This window comes from Uloborus diversus, chromosome 3, assembly GCF_026930045.1.
Source record: "Uloborus diversus isolate 005 chromosome 3, Udiv.v.3.1, whole genome shotgun sequence".
In the NCBI taxonomy this organism is placed as follows: Eukaryota; Metazoa; Arthropoda; class Arachnida; order Araneae; family Uloboridae; genus Uloborus; species Uloborus diversus.
The window spans coordinates 210,872,731-210,897,299 of record NC_072733.1 but is presented as its reverse complement, the minus strand read 5'-3'; the positions used below and the strand labels follow the sequence as shown (position 1 = coordinate 210,897,299).

The 24,569-nt window shown below is 32.2% G+C and overlaps 1 protein-coding gene across 1 annotated transcript in view; it reads right to left on the bottom strand.

Annotated features, from left to right (window-relative positions):
- Positions 1-24,352, bottom strand: part of LOC129219159 (synaptic vesicular amine transporter-like) — a 120,938-nt gene extending 96,586 nt beyond the window's left edge. Inside the window, exons 1-5 of the mRNA XM_054853479.1 lie at positions 24,247-24,352; positions 17,479-17,737; positions 8,052-8,110; positions 2,713-2,796; positions 1,661-1,753 (exon numbers count right to left, since the gene is read on the bottom strand). Of these exons, the coding sequence (XP_054709454.1) occupies positions 1,661-1,753; positions 2,713-2,796; positions 8,052-8,110; positions 17,479-17,737; positions 24,247-24,352 (601 nt within the window). The remainder of the gene's footprint in view (positions 1-1,660; positions 1,754-2,712; positions 2,797-8,051; positions 8,111-17,478; positions 17,738-24,246) is intronic.
- Between the last annotated feature and the right edge of the window lie 217 nt (positions 24,353-24,569).

Here is a 24,569-nt window from a genome sequence, read left to right as displayed (position 1 = left end):
AAGATAACGTACTTTTTTTTTTCAAAATGAACAAATTGGAAATTTGTTCTGAAAATTCGGTACACAAAGTAAACACAATATATTTTACAATAAAACTCGCATTGAAACGTTATTTCTTATTTTTGGCAGTAAGTTTGTGCCTCAAAAAAAAAAAGTGGAATGTTTCCCTATTCTTATGTTCCATGGAGCAAATTGAAAAATGAAATAGTCTTCTAATGAAATGTTTTCTATTCGATCATTAAAGACATTTTTATCACATACATGGGTAAATAAAAGAATGAACGAATAAATGAAAGAATAAACGAAAGTACATGAATCAGTGAATAAAATAGCGATTTGGATAAGAAAATAAGTGAACGAATGAATAAATATGAGGGAATTAATGAATGAAGGAATGTTAATGAACTAATTAATAAATGAATACGCAAGACTGAATAAGTGAACGATATGAACTATTTCACTTTGCCCCATCCACATACATGCCTAATAATTGTACAAAGCATTTATTTACAATACAAATATGATAAATATTAACGAAATAAATATTTCACAGAGTATTAGCAGGTCTCAATTAATATTTCAAATGTTAATAATAAGAACTTTATCATTTAAAACTACCAAAAATATTTTTTGACTCACAACAAAATATTACAATATGTGTATCAATTTTTGAAAAGTGCATGTATTATCTTAGTTTTTAATTTTCATATGGATTTTTTACTTGACTAGAATAGTCTATGCGTGTTACTACACATTTAAAATATTACTAGATAGGTGACGCTAAAAGCAGAGTAAGTATTTCCTCATTTCACTTTACCCCATATTTGATTTTTCAAAAGTGGAATCTCGTTTTGAGTAACAACAATTCGTATTAAATATGCGTAGCGCGCTTCATTTCTTTGAAACACTCTGTCAGTGATAAAAAAAATGTCTATATTCAAATATTAATTGTAGCTAGCAAATATGATGTAAATATTCGGGCTTCTTCACATTATCTAAATTTATGTTTCTTTTTTCTTTTATTTTGGATTATTAAACATCGTTTTGTTTGAAGTATTCGTTACGCTATTTGGTTCTCCGTTTTTATGTAGTTTCCACTAAATTGATGTTATATAAAAATGACTAATAAATTGCATTTATTTGTCAAAGTTTAAGATTTTCTTTCGGATTAATTTATTAAGTCACATAAAACAGTTGTAGTTTGTTCAAATCGTTTCAATAAATAGTTCAAGTACAACTTTTTTGATAACTTGCAGTTCTTAAGCAAGCTAAATTTTTCTTATATCTATATAATAAATATCCACTACACAAAACAGTATTCATCGTTAATTTGAAAATGTTTGTAAATTCAAATGTCTTTTTACTGAAAAATTAAAGACATGATTTCAAATGCTTTTACAGTGCCAGCAAAAAAAAATCTTTACCAGTTGTTGGCAATTAAAAACCTGATATGCACTTGTAAAGATTTTTTTCCCGAACTGTATATATTGATGATTTCATTCTTCACCAGTTATTTTAGTTAATGAAGTAAACTAAAATAGATATTTTCATTATTCTGCAACGCTGCAGAGTATAAAGAAATCTTGACATTTTGCGGATTAGTACATGCTCCAATTATATACTCGTAAACTCGCAAGAAATATGAAAACCAAGAATTTACCTAATACACCAGTAGCAATGCCTCCCATTGCGAAACCCATGACTTTGCTTCTTTCTTTGTCATCAGAATATCTGTCTGCTATCATAGCCATACCTAAAATAAGATGCAAAACTCTCAGTATGAAATTCTTTTCTATTTTTTTTTTAATTTTAAAGAGAAATTTTAGTCAGCAGATGATCTTGTTACTCTAGGATCATTTCTTAAGATATCATTTCTTTTTTAATTTACAACCGATTAGTTTTCATTCATTGATTGAATGGGCACACCTATACTTGAATGAATGTAATAGTTAATCAAATTAATACATAATAATAAAAAAACATGTGAATTGAAGAAAGTGCCCTAACTCCTATATTAATAAAAAATGGCGCTGAAGACCCATTGTTTCAACGGCAAGGCATGTATGGTTTTTCGTGACTAAAAATTTTTAATAATTAAAAATAGTTTTGTCAGGTTTAGGTTTTCACACAATTTGGGTACCACTTTTATTGACTGCCACATTTTTCAGTTAATTTATCTCAGGAGAATGTATCTTTGCTTTCTCCTATCTAATAAGCAAGGTCATTTTCTACACTGCTACTAATTTCATCTGTCACCGCTGAAAGGTAAACACTGCCTTCCAAAGAGTGAGAAATCGCAATGGTATGAGAACCGCTTTTTTGTTTTCGAATAGCTCTTACAGTAAACAAACTAAGCCAAGAGTAAACAATCTTTGCTTGGTAAACAGGTAGGTTACAATGTGCATATATGCTTTAGATGAAAAAAGAGACACACACAAAAAGCTGTAAACACTTGAAAAGAGACCTATAGTCCATAACAGATGTTTGTGTTGTACTTTCATGCTGTCTCATCGATCCAATACGTTTTGGATTAACCCTTTTGTTTCATAGAACCGTCATGTGGCATATCATTTTGAAAGCACAAAGTTCACTTAAATCGTTCACTTTTAACAAATAAAAGAAAAGAACAACGGCATGACAGTAATTATTCTACTCATCTACAACGTTAATTTATTTTGTGTTAGCCAACTTAGAGTTTACAAAAACTATTACCTGCTACTGATATACATGCTGATCCTATGCCTTGAATGCTTCTTGCTGCATATAGCACAGAAAACGTTTCTCCGTGTGCAAACACTAAAAAAATCAGAACCAAAACATTTAAACAATTTGGTTTCTAGCATCAAATTTTAATGAATAAATTTTAATCGGTAACTTTGCAACCATTAAACCTGATAACTTTACCCATTTTTTTTTTCAGTGTGTCCATTTTTTATGTTGTTTGACATGCTAGTCAGAACTTATCTCCTTCGAATTTCCATCTTTCTGCTCACATGAAAACCTTCAGAATAGAGTAGAGAGTTTGCTGTAAGAGCAACTGGCTAAAATTCTATGACGAGTGTCAGAAAAGTTGGCGCCGCTCAGTGACAAATGTCTCAACTATAACAGTAAACTATCTTAGAGAAGTAACTGGTTGACGTAATTGAATAGTTAAAATTAAACAGATTAAACGTTTTCCTTTTCACTCTGGTTTGAATTTCGCTACCAGTTAAACTTAGTAATAAAATAGCCCTCGTATTTGTAACCCTGGTGTTTTTATACTTGTGTCTGCATGCTTAGAGAGCTAACTTGTCATTCAAGAAAGTGTTTGCAGCAAGAACTACGTAGCGTTACATATCGTTGGATATAACGGGACACGTTGGAAATAACGCTGTACAATGAAACATATTCTTAGTTCCAAACTCAAGTACGAAAATGTCTAGAACAACGCACACACTGCCATTTCTCATATTTAGCTCCATATTTGAGAACTTTATAGCTTCAAATAAAAACGAGTTCAGATATTCTTAATTTTTCTAACTGAATTTATTTTTAGTCAGTGCTATTAAGGTATCCGACTAGGTGCGGAGCAATTTTTTTTTAAAAACACTATAATGAAATAATATTAATGTTTTTTTAGAAGCAGAATGATCTTAAACATGTATTTTGCTTAAAAATAAACCATAATATCAATAACTTTTTTTAAATGGGTGATTTTATGGCAAAAATGACTGAAAATTACCAGTTAGGAGAAACATTGTATCAATAAAAATTAACTAGCTATAAACAATTTGCTTAGATTTTTTCACATGTATAAATACTACACATGAAACAGACCGCAGGTTAAGAAATATTTCAAGAATTTTAAGGTTTATGACAAATTACGTGACTTTATCCAGAAATTTCTCAAAAATCTGTCACCTTTTTTCGGTAAAAAAGCTATAAATCCAAAAATATTTCATCATTTACATAATCTGTGGTCTATTCCACTCACAAGTACTTACAAGACAGGCATGCCAAATTTCATGCTTAAATACTGTATAGAATTTGCAAAATCATGTTTTCCGTAGCCAATATCGAGAAATAATTGCATTCTTCAAAAAACGTAAGTAAAGATTAGACTTAACACGCGTTATACTGCAGACACTTAGTATTCAAATGCTTATAACGTGAGTTCTAATTCGCGTAGGTTATAAAACCAAAATGTTTCATAATCTTAAAGAATGGGGCTGTTGAATAAAACTATTTTGAGAAAAAGTGAACTTTGGTCGAAAATCGCCTTTTCAACGTAGTCGGATACCTTAACAAAGGTACTATTGTGATAAATTACAAGGAAAACTAAGATGGTGGAGATGTTGCTGACATGGGATGCACTCGGAATGATCATAAAATTTAATTTTTATATAAACTTTGAAAAACAGAAGGAAGATGTTTTTGTTTTACAAATACAAATTACATGAGAAATGGATTCATTTATTATTAAATTTATCTGTTCTGTTAATGTACAGACCATTGCCTGAGGCAAACTGAACGTTATAAATTCGCAATGTCACTCTGTAAATCGGTATCTTTTAGTTTTCGTGAGACTTCGACACAACGAAGAAAATTGAGCATGTATTAATTAAATAAAAGTTATTGTGGCTTTTTTTAGGTTGTCAAATGTTTTGAGAAACGAGCTGATGTATACCTCACATGACTTCCTTTTACTCTAATTTAATGTCATTTTCCCATTATTGGTAATTTAAATGTGATTCAATAGTTTACTCTCTAAATATCACCAACACTGGCCAAATTAAAACCAGATTTTTAAAAAAAAATCGCCAAATTTGTCGCCAAGTTGGCGACAAAACTTGGCGACCAAAAGACTGGCGATATATCGCCAAGTGTCCGCCAAATTATAAAATCACTTGAGTTTACATCTAAATTAAAAATGATTTCTCCCCCAAAAGGGGCAAAAGATACCCTTAAAAACACCCGAATACAACCAAAAGAGAAGGTGCACAACTAGACCCCACTAGGAATCTACGTACAAAATTTCAACTTTCTAGGACATACCGTTCTTGAGTTATGCGACATACATCCGCACATACGCACATACGTACATACAGACGTCACGAGAAAACTCGTTGTAACTAACTCGAGAATCGTCTAAATGGATATTTCGCGTGTCTATATGTTCTTAAGTACTTATCCACGTGTGGTTGAGTCGAAAAAAAACTCAACATTCATTCGGGGATGAGCAAAATGGAAATTAAGGTCGATTTTTGAGTGAAAATTTTTTCGCGAATACAATACTTCCTTTTTTGTAAAAGGAAGTAAAAACCCTTGACAAAACAAACCAATCATGATTGAGTTTTTACTTCATTGCGTCGAAGTATCAAGCACTTCTTCGATTGTACTGTAAACTCATCTACTTGCTTTAGCCTGTATCAAAAACTCTACAGCCCAAAGCGGCCGGATTAAATTTGGATGAGAAAAGACAAACGTCTAAAAAAGTAACACGGATTTTGTGTCTGAAAATGGAATCAAAATGCTCTCCTAACGACTGTGAAGACTGAATGGAATATATATATATATATATATATATATATATATATATATATATATATATATATATATATATATATATATATATATATATATATATATATATTTAAGCTGCCAACGCCACTCATATATTATTCAAAAGTGGCATCCGCTAAGTAATCAATAGAGTTGATAAACAATGAATCAAGTCTCACACCTTTCTTTCTCTTTATTTAATTTGGAAAGCTTTTTGAGAAAAAAAGGACGTAATGAAGGTGGGTAGAAGTGTTTCGAGAAATCTATTTTTGAACTTGTGAAAGGGCATTAGATCTTATTTCCCACATCGCGTTGCTTGAGTACTGAAGTTTTGTACTTATCAATATATTTTTTTATTCATTTATTCGAGTTTTGTTGTTTTTATGCTGAATATTCAGTACTTTGGTCCCAGGGGAGACACAAAGTGGTTCTAAGAAGCAAAAGACGGGTTTGGATTTTTCAAGTTTTGTTTCTTTATTCCTTTTATTATTCCTTGTTCATGCTAACGTAGCTTGAGTTAAGTGTCTACCTTAAAGTGGTAGAAGAGCTAAAAAGAAATGTATGAAACCGTGTAGAAGATGACACACACACAGATTTGAGGGTAAGTATCAGTAGGTACAAGTTTAATTGGATTTATTTCATATCGCATTATAGAAAGTTAATATTAAATCTAAGCAAAAAATTCCTCTTTAAAGTTAAATCTATTTCGCCAATCTCAAAAAAAAAAAAAAAATCCAAGTGTAGTCTGTATCTACACTTTTAAAAATAATATCATAGATAATTTTGATATTTACGACTTACTGCAATTAGAAAAGTTTAACCACATCTTATACCTTAATGTTTAATTATTGTACACTACATCACTTCTACTTTTTTTAATGAACATAAATTGCAATATAAGGTACAGCTAAAATTAGCATGACTGCGTTAATACGCAAGTAGCAAAGAGTTTTATTGCTACACTATATAGAATAAACGGGAGGGGGGGTGGCAACTTTGTACCCAGAGTTCAAAAATCGCAGTCGGACCCTTAGCAAAGCGGTTGTTCACGTATAATCAATAGCGTGGACATGGTAACATGGTTATTTTTAAGCTTTCTGCAATGCAAGGGTCAAGTTTCTGACAACTTTCTTCGTTTTTTTCGTTTTTATGGAAATTGTATTCATTCCTAGTAAACTTCATGTCTCAAAACACTAAAAACTTCCTTTATGTTTAAAAACAATCATAAAAAATTATGCACAAAAATTGTACTATAACCTATTCAGAATAATTAAATAGTGGTATCGCTGATTAGTAACAATATTTATTAAAGGTAACTATTATCATTAATATTTATTATTCGGAGTAACATCTCCAACCCATGTGCGCAATCATGCCATTCCTAAATGAAAATACAGTCGAACTCGCTTACAACGAGCCCTCATTTAACGAGCACCTGAATTTAGCGAGGAATCAAAAATAGTTGGCTGGTACAATGGTTAGTCTATGAGAGCATAACTCGCTACTAAAGAGCAAACCCCGATTAAAGCGAGCAATATTTTTGTGATTCGTAAAATTTCAATTGACTTCCGCAGCTCGACTTATCCTTCTTTTTTTTGGTAAACATTCTTTTACATTCCAAATTTAGCCAAAGTTGGTGATAAATAATAAATCCTGGGAACAAGCGATGACAACCCCCTTTTTTTTGTAATTTGTGGAGTAAAGAAAAGTTTAAAAATAATATATGTGTGTAATGTGTATTCTTCAAAAATAAGAAAGAGAGATTCGGACAGTTCAAAGCAAAGTAATCAACTTATTCTGTTGTACAGTGCTCAGAAGGAAGAAAAAAAGCAACCAGGATGAATTTTTATGATTTTTTTCACGAACTAACTTTTTACGAGCGTTCGGTTATAGCGAGCAGATATCGCTGTCCCTTTGCGCTCACTATAAGCGAGTTCAACTGCATAGAGCAAAATGGCTTTCTTCATTTTATTACAGGAAAGCAAAAAATAAAAGAGAAATGAAATGCAAAAGATGAAGTCAACATTATTCACGAACAGTTAGGGAGAAAATTACCATTTTTATTCATCTTTTTTCTCCTGTCACGTTGAGCTGTGGGTAATGATTTTTTTCATGAACTCTTTTTTTACGAGCGTTCGGTTATAACGAGCAGATATCGCTGTCCCTTTGCACTCGCTATAAGCGAGTTCAACTGCCTAGATCAAAATGGCTTTCTTCATTTTATTGCAGGAAAGCAAAAAAAAATAAAAGAAAAATGAAATGCAAAAAATGAAGTCAACATTATTCACGAACAGTTAGAGAGAAAATTACTAATTTTATTCATCTTTTCTCCTGTCACGTTGAGCTGTGGGTAATCTCACCTAGCTTCAATTTACTTTAGTTTCAGATCAAAAATTTTAGGGTAAAGCTTTTTTTAAAACTTAACAGCTAGTTAGATAATTAACGTTCCTGTTTTCACCAAGCATTATATGCTTGATAAATGAATTATACTGCTCAAAATGTACACTTACTGAGAGAAGAAACCACTAAAATCAAGGATCCTGCAAAGAATGGAGTGGTGCATCCGATTCTGTTGGGGGAAAAAAAAAAAAGTTAATTTATGGACACTTAGCCAATATTATACCGTAGGTATAGGTTGCTGACAATAAGGATTATTAAATCACTGATTAAAAATGTTATTGGTTGTACATTATTTGCTTCAACTTAATGTAAAAGAACTAGATTAGTTTTCCAGATTCCTAATGACATATAGATGTATGCAGGGTGCCTCATTAGGACCGGATAAACTCTGCCACGCCAGATTTCTCGTTTAGAGTACATAAACAGTCGCAAAAGAACTATATCTTTTCGAACCATAATTTTAGAAGAAAATGCTTAAGGAAAGTCATCATATCCAGTGCAACAAAAGAAAGTGTAATCAGTCATTCCACAGATCGTGTGCACTGCCGTGTTCAGGTAAACGGCAGTATCTGCAGGAATGAGTATTGGATTCAATACTAACAATAGGGAAATGTTGGAATTATGCTTTTTTTTTCCGTGCCTTTTTTTCAGCGGCAACCAAATAAGCAAGCTTGTACAAAAAAGTTAACGTATAATAGATGACATAAATGCAAAAAAAAAATGAAAAATGAAAAATGAAAAACTTGCAGTTACTGCCCTTTACCTGCACATGGCAGCATACGCCTTCATATGAGCAATGGATACATATAACATATTCCTGTATGAATTTAAGCTAATATCGTTGTTCTTACTTTTATTTGTTTTTTCTCAAACACAAAATATGACCATATACTTTTCTGCCGTTATTTTCTCAAAAAATATGAATTTTTTCATGTACTCCAAGCGAGGAATTTGCCGTTACAGAATTTATCTGGTCTTGATGGGATACCCTCTATACTGTTAACCGGAACAACTTTGCAAAGTGGGACACCATCGCCTGTTTTTGAAAAAGATGATAGTTGGCGCTATTACTAAGTTCAAAAACTAGCTAATAGATGCGGTAGTGTTTTCAATGCACAAAAACACCAGCTGGTTTTTGAACTTGGTAGAACGTCAAATATCATTTTCAAACACCGGCAAAGATGTCACACTTTTCAAAGTTGTCCCGTTTGACGAAAAAATAAAAATGAATAACTTGTTACAACCATGTTACAACAGCTAGAACAACAGCCAAACTTTAAAAGTTAGTGGATATAAGTTGAGTTTTTGGGGGAAAAAATCAAAGCAGTGGATTTGATGCCATCATTCTTTCCACAATGTAGGATGATACTGAGTGAAATTTGAAAAAGTTGCTTTGTTTTTCCAGAGAGTGAGAGATGGAGATGATGTTGAGAGAGAGATTTGAAGGTTGATGCATCCCAAATAGCGAGCCATTGCTGACTCTGGGATAAATCACAGAGGACAATAACAGTTTCTAGAAATGTTTAGGTACTAATTGTTTTCCCTTTTTAATGAATAAAAGTACGAATGTTACTATTCAATAAGATGCGAAATTAAAGCTTTTAAAGCATCACCTATTTTACTCCACCCTATGGGGTAAAATAGGTCATTGACAACATATTTTATAACAATTATAACAATTTCAGTATCAAAATTTTGCTTTATCCGAGATATTTTACTTCAAATATAAGGAATATTCATTTGCTTATCCTAAACATTTTATTCACTGGTTGAATCCATATATTTTTTGCTATCAAGGTATGATTGCAAAACGGCTCTTTTTCGTGCTTTTCGGACCCCACCTGACCTTACATATCTTTTCTCTAAAAAAGATAGAAACCTTCACGAATTAGGATTATTTACAAGTTGAAAAGATTCAGCTGTGGGTGGGGGAGGCCCTTTGACAGCTTCAAATTTCTTAAATACGTAACATTAAATTTCTTTAAATTGAGACAGAACACATTTTCATTTTTTCTTAGCCGTTTCCAAGAAAGGTTCTAGTGTTCAAGTGGTAGATTTTTGAACCAAAAAATGATTACAAAATATCTGAAAGAAGTAATTTGTTTGTTTTATTAGAGTTTTGAAGTACGCTTTTATGCAACTCCTAGTTTGAAAATTGTGTGCATTGCAAAGCAGCTACACCCATATTGCACTCGTGTGCGCATTATGAGTGTAGCTTCTTTGAACGCCTAAAATGCAATTCTTATTTTGTAAAACTAGTAAACGTCGTGACGCAGAATTAATTGCGTTGCTCTGGAAAAATCCCTAAAAACATTTTCTGAAAGAAAAAAATGAGATTTACTGGCAATTACCATAGTTTATTTCTTTTTTCAATGTGGACGTCTCGGTCGAAATCTTTGTAAGCATGCAAGATACAAATTTATGATCTTTGAATGGCATCATTCGGTCTTCCTAGGAATTTAGATCACTTCAAATTGCTTCAATCCTTCGTAGTTTCCTTTCGACGAAGTATTAATGCTACAAGTGGGATATTATGCAATAGTTTTTGATATACAAGATAATCTATGTTGAAAATTAAGATATGGTACATAATGTTTTATTTTAGAAATATTTTTATAAAAATGATCTTTTTGTTGAAAACGGAGCATTGCAAACATGTTATTTTCTTGAAGAACTCCATATTTTTCTTTTGCAAAATATCTAAAGAAAGTGACCCTTCGTTACCTTTATCACTTCTCTAAGTAGCAGAAAAATGAAATATGGGCAGGTAGTTAAACAGATGGTATTTACAAAAATATGTAGATAAAATATTGAAGTAATATAATGCGATTAATATTAAGTGAAATAAGGCCAAAATTCTTTGCCGAGACATAATGCAAAATGCTGAAACGTTAATGCAGAACAAATAAACTGATGAACGTTTCAAGATGGTTTGAAAGCAAAAGTTAACCAAAGTGATAAAAAGTTTTAAGTTGTCATCAAAAATTATAAAAGTTGTCTTTTCGCAACGCTCTAAAGCTTTGCTTGAATTTTGATCATCCTTTAATCCCATTCATTCGTTTTGGATCTAATTTTTATGCCCATTATTATGATGCAATGCATTTTGCATTTTATGATCCTTTTGCTACGATTTATTAATGCATAAAAAGATAGTCTTTTTCTTTACCTGATCCTTAACTAGTGTTTCATATCTAAACATGGATCAAATGCTATTTAGAAGAAAACCACACACTAAGTTAAACTTATTGAATGTGTAAGAGACCTTATAATGAAGCCAGGGATTTAAAATAAAAATATGTGTAAAAACTACTTAATTTTTACTTTCCGTTATCTCGATGAGTCTATGATTTAGATAAATCCAGAACTAGGTCCCTTACCCTGTAAACGCAAAGAGACAACTTATTTCCTAAAGAAAACTTTAAGAAGAAAAAAACATATTGGTTTATCGAATTATGCTATTTGCGAAAACAGTATAATCGATTAAACCAGCTATCCAATTTATCCAACTAGTTTATTCAATTATAATATTTGTATAATTGGAACACTGTTAAAACTACGGGTGACTCTGGGAAACGATTTGGCTCCCTAAGTTGAAAACACTGTGCCTCAGGGTGCGATGGAGGGTAGGAAATGCGACCAAGGTGCCTTTTAGATCCTTTATGGGTGAATGACGCTAATAAAGGTGCCGCCGGACCTCGTAATAGCAAGGGTGACACGTTGCTATTACGAAGGTGACACGTTGGCGCATGCGCTCTGACATCGTTCAACCACAACGAATGGGGGACGAAGGAAGTAACTACGCAGATGCAATTTCACATTGAATGAAGTAAAAATAGAATTAAAACAGAACATTTCTTGGATTAATTTTCAAAATCTCGCTTGAGAAAAGGCATTTGATCGTAGTGTAACTTTTAAGGTTTTCGAACATATTTGAAAATGTTTCAGTTATGTTGACTGCTTATTATTGTCCAGTTTACCGTTATAAACATTGTAATGTCTTGCTGTATCTATCATGCGCAAACTTTACCTAAAAATAGCTATCAGTATTTTCTTCAATACTAGATAAATGGCATATAATAAAAACGATTAAATTAGCTGATATTCGAAAAACTAATTCAACTAGCAATAAAGAAGTTTTAGAAATTATGATTATTTTTTAAACTCTATCATTTTTTAAAAAATAATGTGGTGTTGCTTGTATTCTTAGAGATGTAAGGTATTTTCAACTGAAATATTTACGTTAACGGTGTGAAGCAATCCAAAAGTTACCTTAATATAATATACTCGTAGACATACGTAACTTACAGAAACGCAAGCGGAGGAAAAATGATTTTGCATGTCACTACTTTCCACGCGTTAACGTAGACGTTTCTGCATGAAGCAAATATATCCTTTATATTATTTCTGTAGCCTGTTTTTTGTCCCTCGCGAGAACTTCCTCAATTCTTGATCGATTTCTTTGATTTACACCTCATTTTAAAGCTTATCGTGCAGGCTAATTATGAAAAATAGACCCACGGTCTTGCAATGTGCACTTGCACTGTGACCGACAGAGCTGAATAGCTCGATCGGCAGAGCAATCGAATAGTAATCGGAAGAACGAGTGTTCGGGTTCTTCCCGGACGATCTGCATCAAAAAATTAGACAAATGTTACGCATTACATGAACACTTGAAAACAATAAATACCACAAGTGAGGTGTTAAAATAAATGTGATGGAAACGCTCCTTGCTGGAACGAAAATTTGATGCAACCTGTAGCTAAATTAAAACTTTACTGTATGTTTTTTTTTTTTTTAAAGCTTTGGCCCCGGTCAGAAAACTCAAGAATAATGTAAGCGGAAATATAAGTATCAGGTTTAATATTTCAGACTATAATGGAATAGTTTTTTGTTCGGAAAAAAAATAAATAAATCGTATACTGAAAAGTAGATTCTTCTAATGACAGTTTTTGACCCTTTGCACAAATAACAAATTTCGACCACAAATTGAAATTTCGCTTTTCATTTGGTTAAACTATGAATATTTATTAGAATACGAAGTAAAGCATTAAAATTACTAACAACTTGATGGGTAAAATATCATTTTTATTTTCTTCTTTCGGCAAAAAACAAATAACTAGTCACATTTTTACTACATTCGAAAAGCTACGCTTAAAAAACGAACTTAGTTCAAATGATTTGTATTTTAACCGTTCGGTTAAATGATGATCACGTGCTGCCATCTAAACTATAACGGTTCAAGCAGCCTGCGATAACAAATTGTATAAATTTTCAAAAATAAAAACACTTCGCTTCGAGATCTTATCTTATTATTTCTGTGGATTATTTTTCTGTCGGTATGTGAGATCCTTCTTATTTCTTGAAGAAATTCCCCCCCCCTCATTTTAAAGCTTATCGGGCCGGCTAATGACGAAAAATAGATTTACGGTCTAAAAATCAATTTTTCGGAAACGCCCCTTGCTGATGCAAAACTTTGATGTAGCCTGCAGTTCTTATGCAGATTTTTTTAAGTAAAATTTTAATGCAATTTTTTATTTTTTTGCGTTGCTTTCGGCGAAAACCAAACACAATTAACCTATTTTCTATTTATTTTTTTAATAAAGCTTAAAAGCACTGGTCTTAGTTGTTCGGTTTTATTGATAAGTTTTTTTCGTTAGAACGTTCGGCTATAAACTAGCTGAACTTCGGGTACGCCCGGGCTGTCCGACATTGTAGCTAATTTAGATTAATATTACTCATTACATGTACTCATCTCATACAACAGATAACTCACGTAAGGCAATAAAAGTATTAGATTTAAAAATTCAGTTCTCAAGGGAATCCGTTTTGTGCAGAAAAACTTTTTCATTGTATGCGGAAATGTATATTTTTCTCATAACAGTGTTCGACCTTTTGTATAAATGAAAAAGTACTACGCCAAATTGAAATTACGAGTTTCATCCAGTAAACCTTTAACTATTTATTCGCGAATACGATGTAGAACATTAGAATTATTATCAACTTCAATAGTGAGAAATCATTTTCTACTCCTCTGCTTTCGGCGGAAAAAAAAATGCATTTTGTCTATGTTCGAAAACTTACATATTTACGAAAAATGGACTCAGTTCACTTGGTTTTGGTTTTGAATTTTAAATGTTTGATTAAAAGACAAACATGTGCTGGCATTCAAGCTGTAACGGTTAAAGCAGCCTGCTATGCGAAATTGTATTATTTTACAAAAAATAAAACACCCTTTTTAATCTAATTTATTATTTCTCTAAAATGTTTGTTTTAATCGCTACGCGAGATCTTCCTCATTCCTTAATCAAATTAAATGTTTTACGAATAATTTTATGACGTATCATGCTGTCTAATGACAAAACATAGACGCATGGTCTTTTTTTGGTAAAAAGCTATTTTTGCTGTTTTTATTACACATTGCTTCAATGAGCTGTGCATTCGAAAACGAATGCACAGCTCCTCGGTTGGTTGGAGTGTCGTACTGTTAAGCAGAATGGTGCCAATTCAAATCCGTGCCAGTAAATATGTCTTTTTTTTCCGTCGGATGCTCACATAGGCAGGACTGCATTTGCCACAATTTGTTTTTTCACATGCACAATTACTGCTTTTTCTCGAGTCACTCAGTCGTACTTTTAATGATACTTATGTTTGCATTGAAAATACGTACAGCCAAAAGGTGAGCGATGATCACATTATCACAACGTTGTATTTGACGAGGTTTTGTTGCTGATGTCTTCAAATTACATGCCTTCTCTTGTGCGTTTACTTTTTTCCGTTAACTTTTTTTCTATTTTTCTTCATAATGTTCTTTCTCTGAAATTTTTAAAGAGCGAAATGCCACATGAAAGGATTCGAAGCACAGTGTGGAGTTCCGCACGGGTCGACTAGTATCAATTATTTTGTTTATATTTTTTCTGACTCATGTATTACTGAAGTCTTTCTTTCCTCGCATCAGTGGGAAGTAATAGATCGTTCAACACTTGTTTTGATTTTTAATCTGTCAAAAAAATTTGAATTGTCTAAATTCTGTTAGGATGCTTAAACGTCGAAGTATAATATACGTATCAATATGTTAATCATAATTAAAACTTTGAACGATTATGAAACGGAAACTACTTTATTTTTCCTTCGTGTAAAAAACTGAATGTTTTTGGCTGTTCCTCTAAATTATCCATAAATACGTACAGTCTTCGTTTTCGGCCCGGATCATGCCGTAGTAAATGCTATAACATATTAAAATTACTTGGCGATCCAATTGGATATACGAAAGTTAGAGCACGAACAGACGAATAATAGTCATGACTACTTCTATGTTGAAAAGTCTGAAATGTGATCAAATGCTTAAATTTAAAGTTGTAATCATTTACAGAGCTGAATTTAATGTGAAAAATGTACCATGACTTTGCATCATGAATCAAAACAATAAACCGAAAACAATTGTATTCAAAAATGCACACAACAAGGGGGGGGAAGGCAGTATCCCCAATAATAAGCAGTAAAGGGGCCATTTTTCTCCCGGATTTCATCTTTCGTTGCACGTTGCGTTTAGGGTGCTGGTTTTTTCACCCTAGCTACGGGTGAAAACTCGGCTTCCTATTCGGTGCCACTGGTGTTACAAGCATTTTACCCCCGAAAGGTGCCAAAAGCAATCTGTAGTTTTAACTGTGTAGTAGAAAAGGTGTAAAAACGGGCACAAAAAACATTACTTCTTTCTTTAATGCACAAAAAATAAAAAACAAAGCTGCTTAAAAGCGTACAAAAAAGTAAAGTTCAAGCGAACTTTGTAGACAGGACAAGGAAATTTCCATTATTAGTTAACTAAAGTAACAGGAAAGGCTTAATAATTCATAACTATGAAAATGCAATGCTAAAAAAATAATTTTATCAGTATTAAATTGAAAGGAAAAATTTAGGACACCAAACTGACGATCGTTTTGAAAATTATCCATAACCAAAAGAATTGGTACGCTTCCAGATATTCCTATTTTGAAGAATTTCCTCAGATATTAGAAACCAATTGTCATGCTACATTTTTCACATAAAAGGCATGCTTCTGCTGACCTTTCAAACAACAAACTAAATCATCCATGCGCTTCGGGGACCAACAACATATGAAGAAATTAAAAATGTTTTTGAGCATTCTTGATCACAAATGATTGGCAATTAGCTGTAAATTCTAGAAATTAAAGTACTTACAATGTACAATCTTTAAACATTTTCAGAAAAGTATCATTTATTTACGAAGATATAGGCATTTCTTTCAAAATATCAGTTTTGCTCGCATATTTTGGATCATAACATGTAAAGTTTTCCGTCAAATCTTTCCAATTTTTCAGAAAATTTGACAGCGTACAAGATAATCATTACACTAAATTTAAAATAAAGATTTGGAAAATGTAATGAAATATGAACATTTGAAGCAATTACTTTCTTAGTGCGCATGCACGAAGGATAGCAATTCATAATTTCAAAATTTCGTGAACAAACATATTTCACAACTTATAAAAAAATCCAGTCGAAAATCATACAAATTTGAAAATATGTCAGTGATCTAATGAGTTGTATATTAATGATTCTCGGAAACGTGATGAATAATAAGGGATTGTTCACAAATAATCCATTATCGTGAATCACTTCGTTACATACAAGATTTGCGAACGATCCCTTAAGATCCGTCAATGTATTCCCCCTTGAATACATGAAATGTTGTTGCTATTGCTCATCCTCTAGAAGAGATCCGACCTACGTCGAATTTTTTTATAAGTTACCTATTTTATTTAGATATGAAATTTTGAAAGCTATAAATTGTCATCTTTTAAGAAAGCGCAATGAGAAATTAATTGCTTTAAATGCCCATATTTTATCAAATTTTACATATTTTTACCTTACATTTTAGTATAGTGATTCTCCTGCATGCTGTCAAATTTTTTGATAGTTTGTTAAGGTTTGCTGAAAAACGCTCGTGTTATCAGCCAAATACATCCGAACAAAATTGATATTTTTGAAAAAATTCTTATATCTTCGGGAACACGAGCCATACTTTCACAAAAGCCCATAAAATTATTGTATATAGTATGTAAACTAATTTTCAATTCAGTCCCATCTATTTACGATGAAGGAAATGGTAAAAAAAACTTTTATGGTTTCTTCAATTTGTTGCTATCCCTAAATTTATGGGTGATTTAATTTTCATTGACAAATTTTAGATACAGCATACCGTTTGAGTGATAAAAGCTACGGAGCAATTGATCTCTTATTTCTCGAGAAATTCCTAAAAATGTGATTTTTTGAAAGTATTCCAATACTTATTGGTTATATAGTATATGTCTAATTAAAAATTTGATTCAAATTCATTGACAAAGTTTTGTGAACTGATAAAATGATTCCTTGCAAATTCGAACTTATGCATGTAATCTTATTCGCAATTTTCATTTTAAAAGTTGCTTACTACTTGGTAAATAGTAGTGTTTAACTGTGAAAAGTCATAATAATTTGAAAGAACTTAAGGACTCAATAATAGTTTTAAAATTTTCTCACCTATTTGTCAAAGGACCAACCATGGGATTGATTATGAGCTGCACAATAGCTTTGGAAGCAAATAGTAAACCAACCTCCTCATTTTCATTGATGATGTCTTGGGGTATGCGTATTTTTCTTGAAGTTGAGCAGTTTTCAGACAGATTAAAAGAGCCTAGTTGTTTTTCGTGGAATTGAGACCAGTTTTGTGTTTTGTTCGTGTCTTCCTTATAAAAAGACATATTCTCCAGTTTGTAAAGCACATCAGGTATTATGGGTACTGTAGAAGAATGTCAAATTATAGTTAGGAAGGTTACTGAAAAATTAGTTGTTGCATAATTTAACAGAGCATTAGTTTTAAACTGAATTTTATTGCGTGTAAGTGCAAAACATTTGTTCTTAAGCAGAAATATTTGGAGAACTGAAATGATATATATATATATATATATATATATATATATATATATATATATATATATATATATATATATATATATATATATTAAAACAGTAGCATGTACTTTATTTTGGAAACAGTAGCATTTAGTTTATTTTGGAGCAGTAAGGAAAATCATATAATGTAAAATACATTTTTTTTCAATAAAATTCAAATTACTTAAAAGAATTACAGGAACAGAAAATGTAAATCATTATTAGTGTTTCGGTTTGACTACACACGTTCGCATTACATTTTAAAAAGTTCGTTCATTATCTACAGGAAAAGTTCCATGTTATGCTTCAATTTTTGTTTAAAATAATTAATGCCTCTTCTTACGAGGTACTTTTATGTCATATCCCCAAAAGTATTTACTGAATTTGAAATAAAATTTTAACTCAAGTAGTATGTTACAAAGATACCCCATACAAATGGAGTCTAAATTTCTTTTTCAAATTAATAGGGATGACAGTACCTACCCAGGTAATTAAGAACTGTTTAGGAGCATTAGTTCTCATTCCACTCTGAGAGGCAGAAAAGTAGAAATATTAAAATTTCAACCTGAACTTTACAACAGTGTTGGGGAGGAACTGAACGATGCCAAAAGTGGCAAGTTCAGATTTATTGTTTAGTAAAATAAAGGGTGTCCCAAAATTAACGCAAGATTTGAATTTGCCACCATTTTTTTCCATAAATTGTTGGCAGCCATGAAAAAAGAACAATTTGACAGTTGAGAGTTTAGGGTTAGTAAAAATGGGGTGTTATTGTACCATACAGCTAGAGAGAGTGAAACATTTCAATTACTGCATAAGGTATTTCCTTGTCGCGTACTCTCTCATTTCGGTGATCAGAATTGGCACCCTAGATCGTGTGATTTAACATTATTAAATTTCTTCTTATGGGGTTATTTGAATTCAAAGGTCTATGTCAACAAGCCCACAACCACCCGTGCATTACCGTGTTGCGATACCGAGCGCCAATAACAGTAACTGCTTGACCAGCCTCAACTTTCATTATTTTTGAAACAATTGTTCAATAATGAAAGCGCGTTATTGTATCGTATAACGCTCCATTTTTGATTACCCTAAACTCTCAGCTGTTAAATTGTTCTCTTTTCAGGGTTGCCAACCATTTATTGCAAAAATGGCGGCAAATTCAAATCTTGCGTTAATTTTGGGACACCCTTTACTAACAGCCCGTGCTCAAAATACCGACTAAGCATGTCGTTGCGCAGGCGACATTAGCGATGTTATGTCGTTTTAAAAGAACAGCGTTTGCTCTGATTGCTTTTCTCCGTTGCTAACTAAGGAAAATATGCTACTTTTTCTCAGTGAAAACTTTTATGCGGTAAACTTTTGATAGTCTTTGGAGTTGTTATGTAGGCGTACAAAATGACGTCAGAGGTGATTGCTTGTACTGTTTCATCTTTCCGCACTGTTAAAAATTCAGGAAGATTTTCTGGTAATTGTTACTGTAAAATGGGGAACTTAACGCATCGCTGATTTTTATGGTAATTTATACCGGAAAAATAAGCGATCCCAGCTCCAATTGGTTGCTGTGGCCTACCGAGGATACCGTAAAATTTTATAGTAACATTTGATTTTTACGGTAATAGTTACTGGCAACATGGATGCCAGTAACAATTACCGTAAATTTTCCGGAAAATTTTTAACAGTGCGGATCCATTTCTACTTTTCTGCCTTTCAGAATGGTATGTGACCCGATGTTCCTGTGAAATCATTATTGGATGTCTGGATAGGTAGGGGAATGTGTGAAATAGCGAGGCAAAGTGAAATGGTGAAATATTTAATTAGAGATCATATAACGGAGAGATTGGACAACGGCGCGCCGCTATCCGACATGTTTAGTCCAAGTATTGTCAGCTCGAAATGCTGCGCTGTGTGAATTTCTAGCTTTCCCACGGAATACAAGACATGAAATCTTTGAAGAACAGACTGATTTTTTTCCTAATCGTATTTTCAATAAATGGAGTGAGCGCCAAGTCTGTCACTTCAGCGCCAATCGTTTCGTATCGTCATAACGCGTACAAAGATATTATTTTTCTCAAAAATTTCTTCATAAAGATAGAAAACAAACAGATATTTGTGATCTGAACATATCATTTCATATTATAATAACTATCTTCTATTTTTTTTAAAACAATGTACTGTGGCATTTGGGGTAGAAGATGCATTACGGTCTACGGGGAGTCAGCATCTTTGGACATAAGATGGCCGCCGTTCCGAAGTTGTCCAATCCATCCGTATTTAGGATCTCTATACGTACTCTGTTTTTAGCGCCATCTATCTGGTAATATTTTAACTATATAGTAGCACATGTAATCTATCTCAGCCAGTAAAAAAATACCACCGAAGATTAAAGCATATGATAATACAGGCAATTTTCAAAAATGGATACTCATATTGTAACATTTTGTTGCAAGTTAAAATTATTTTTGTTATTTTAAAAATGATAAAGTTCCTGTTATATATCAACATTTTAAATATTAATTGAGACCTTCTAATACTCTGTGAAATATTGATTTAGTTAATATTAAGCTTATTTGTATTTTAAATATTTTCTACAATCAGTTAAGTACATGCGGGGGAAAGTGGAAGGGGCAAAGTGAAATAGTTTATTTTGTTTACTCGCTCATTCATTTACTAAATCACTTACGCATTCATTTATTAAGTCATTCATTTATATTCTTACATTTATTAACTCACTGATTTATTCGATTTACTATTTTTCTTCATACATCAATTAATTAACTAATTTAATTTTCAGTTTATTGTTTTCAGTATCTTTCATTTACTCACTAAACATTTTATTTACTGATTTATTTGATAAAAAATATTTTCTGTAATTGAATAGAAAATAGTTCATTAGAAAAATATTTCATTTTTCACTTTGCCCCATGGAAAAAAATGAAAAATTCCCCCCCCCCCCCTTTTTTTTTTTTTTTTTTTTGAAGGCGCAAATTTACTGCCGAAAATATAAAATACTCTTTCAATGAAAGTTTTATTATAAAATAGAATGTTTTTTTTTCTTTATGTGTTGTAATTTTCAAAATAAATTTCCAATGTGTTCATTTTAAAAAAAGCTCAGTCATCTTAACCGTTGTACTTTGCCCCACATTCCCCAACTATCAGCATCTCTGGATTTGTAAAAACAATTAAAAATCATCCTGTATATTTTTTAAATATTTTTTCTTGTGTCTTTTAAGTTTTGAGTCAAGACAAAGTTTACAACTTTATACATTGAGGAACCCCTGTCCAAGTAACCCTGTATAGCATATGTGTAATATCTTTTGCAGTTTGTGCAACAGAACATTTGCATATTACATTACAGCTTTTTATACTTGTTTGCGGGGGTATTCTAGTCTAGAAATTCAAAAAAATCGATTTTTCCCCCTTTATATTCTCAGAGTTTAGACCTTTAAGAATAAATTTCTAAGAGGATTTATGGAAATTCAAATTATTTTTGGAGTTACAGTTAATTTTGTTGAATTAAACTCTTTTCCTGAAATGAGACTGCAAACTTTAAAAGCGTTTTTCTCGAAACTAGTTTTTTCGATACGGTTGACAAGATATCTAAAGGTCTAATACACCGATTTACTTGAAATTTGGTGCAGACTTTCTGAGTACTATCAAAATCGTCCCCAGGTAGAGGCTATCGAAATTTTTGATTTTTATTATTTTTAAAAAAATACCAAAGTTCAAAAAATGAACTTTTTTTTCAAAAAGACGCCATTTTGTGAAAAAAAAAAATTTCGAATCGGCTACATCAAGACAATGCTGCATCCTTGTTTGATAAGAATTAACCTTGACTTTATGTTTCAGATCACCTAGTGGATCAAGTGAACCAGGAGACCCCCCTTTTCTTAGAGTCCCCACTTTGCCAGCCTCCTCCAACTATAATTTTGAATTTTTTTTCAACTATTATCCATTTTTATACTTTTGAAGTATTAATAAAAAACTGATAAAAATGGATAATGAAATTAGCTGCTGTTTTTTGAGCAATCACGATTGCTTATTGCTTTCATTTGACTGTTTTTGGCGTGCTATCATTTTTCCCACCGGCGCCACCCTCTGCCAGCACCACCCGTCGCGTCGCCTGGCCTCACGATGCTGCTCCTCTAGCGAAAACCGTCTCCAGGTTGCGTCCATATCCTACGCACACACGCATACATACATGCACCAACACACACACGCACACACATACACAAACACCACCATACACACACATACACACACGCATGCATACAGACACCTACACATACACACAAATACACACAACTGCCCACACATTCATGCCTGCACACAGACACATATGCTTACACACACATACACATACCCCGCCCCCACGCACACAAACACTCATACACACAACTACCCACACACTCATGACTGCACACAGACACAAATGCCTACACACATACCCCACCCCCCCACACACAGACTAACACACACTCGTGATTGCGAAAAACATAATTTGAATTCAAGATGACAAAATTCAAATTATTTTTTTTCTTTTTTTTTCAATTACGGTTGCAAAATCACCTTAAAAATTAAGCCTCTAGACTAGAATACCCCCTTAAAGCGTGTTTTATTAATTGTTAATGAAACTTTCTTCTTTATATAACTCCTTATCCCAGCAGTAAAAATTTAAGTTAAAACGAATGAGCAAATGTATCGTATCACATACAATCAAGAGAAATAATGTTTTGTAACATTAAGTTAAAAGTTACCTTAACGGCAGTTAAGAATAACATTACATCTTACGCAATGCTGATGACGGTAGGGTGGACCGGGGAACGTTTACGGGGATTTTTTTAATGAATTTTATGATTTTTACATTTTAACTTAGGAAATTTTAGACATTGCGGTTTTATGAAGCAGTTAATGGAGTCAAATTGATATATTCAGTTATTTCTCAGCTTGTGGTTTTAACAGTTAAAAAAAAAAAAAACTTTTGAGTCCAAGTCGGTTGCGTAAACTTGCCTCAAACACGGGGCACGTTTACGCATATTTATTTTGACACCTAACGTGGTTCTGTTAGTGTTTTGAACATAATGTCTTACCACCGATAAAATAAAGCAAATTTATTGCAGACTGAATAGTGTATAAAGTTGAAGCTGAAGAGGCATGAAGACAGCACTATATGATTGTAAGCTATAAGATACGAATGTGTAACTTAATTAAAAATTAAATGGTAATTTTCAAACCTAAATAGCCGGAAAATAGTAAAAATATTTGAGATTAGTTTAGAGCGAAAAAAGTGTCAGGGGCACGTTTAAGTAAGACACAGCAAGAGCGATCGTAAAGGTGCTTCGATGTTCAACGTGTAAACTTGCCACGTCGCCAAGTTTGGATTTATTTTTAACGGGCAAAAAAAAATTAATAACATTTCAGTTCATACAAATACAATTCTCCAAAAAGGATAAAATTCTGCTTATTTTTATACCATTTGTTTTTTCTTAACTAAGTATTATTTATTCACAAAATTTACTCGACTTGGTTGAAAACAGATTATTTTTTCTGCATGCTGGACCGAAGCTCGACTAATGCTCAAAAACTTATGACAATATTTTCTAGGGAGTAGCCTTAATCTGTTGACTGTTGGTTCTCCAGTTATAATTCGTTTGGAAAAAAAGGCACTACTTAAACGTGCACCATGCGTAAACGTGCTCCGGTCTACCCCGCTATGTAACTTTTGTAATTCGTCATATGTCTGGAGTTCAATTTCACTCTCAAAAAAATGTGTGTCACTTGGATGTTAAAGTACGTCATGAATAATGGTAAAGAAAATGTCTTTGCACTATGACATGTGTAGGAAATTGATAGCTTCGTACTTACTTTTATTTATAAAACAGATGAACAGTTATAGGTCATATAAGACCACAGATGTGTTTTCTCAATTATAGTATAAATAATTAAATATGTTTGCCTAGTTTATTTTTATTGATAACAATTGACACTGGGCAATATTTATCACGCCCAAGAACTCTCTACGCGGCAAAAAAAAAAAAAAAAAAAAAAAAACATCAAAATGCGTCTAATATAATTTCTTGCTGATTCTTATGTAAAATAACACCATGAATTCAAATATGACGACTTTTTTTTTTAATTTTATTTTAAATTTACGCTAATTATTCGTGTTTAGGAATATCTTCTGTGGACTCGTTTGGCGAAATATCAATTTAGAAACCAATAAGATACTTATTTCAAAAGGAACACTTTTAAAGATTATAAAAATGCACTAATTATTCTTTCTTCTATATAGTAGATAATATTTTTTGATTGATAGTGACACAAAATAGAATACTTCTCAAAAATGTGAACCACACTCACCGACAACTGTTAGAAGCATGTTGTCTAGAAATAAGGAAAGATATATAATGAATATAAGAGAGCGAGTTGCTTTTTGTTGCTTCCAAATTTCGTTGTTCCAAATCATGATTCAGAAGATGTCTTACCTACCAAGCAGATAAATAAAGAAAATAGATTATGTTTCTTAAACAAATATATAAAAAAACTGTAAATGAATTCAATGCAACGTTCAAAGTGACTCCAAAAATGAATCACCAAGCCATGTCACAGGAAATGTTTTATAATGTTCTAAGAGTAAGTAAAAAATAAAATAATAGTTTAAAAAACTAAAAAAACACGCTTTA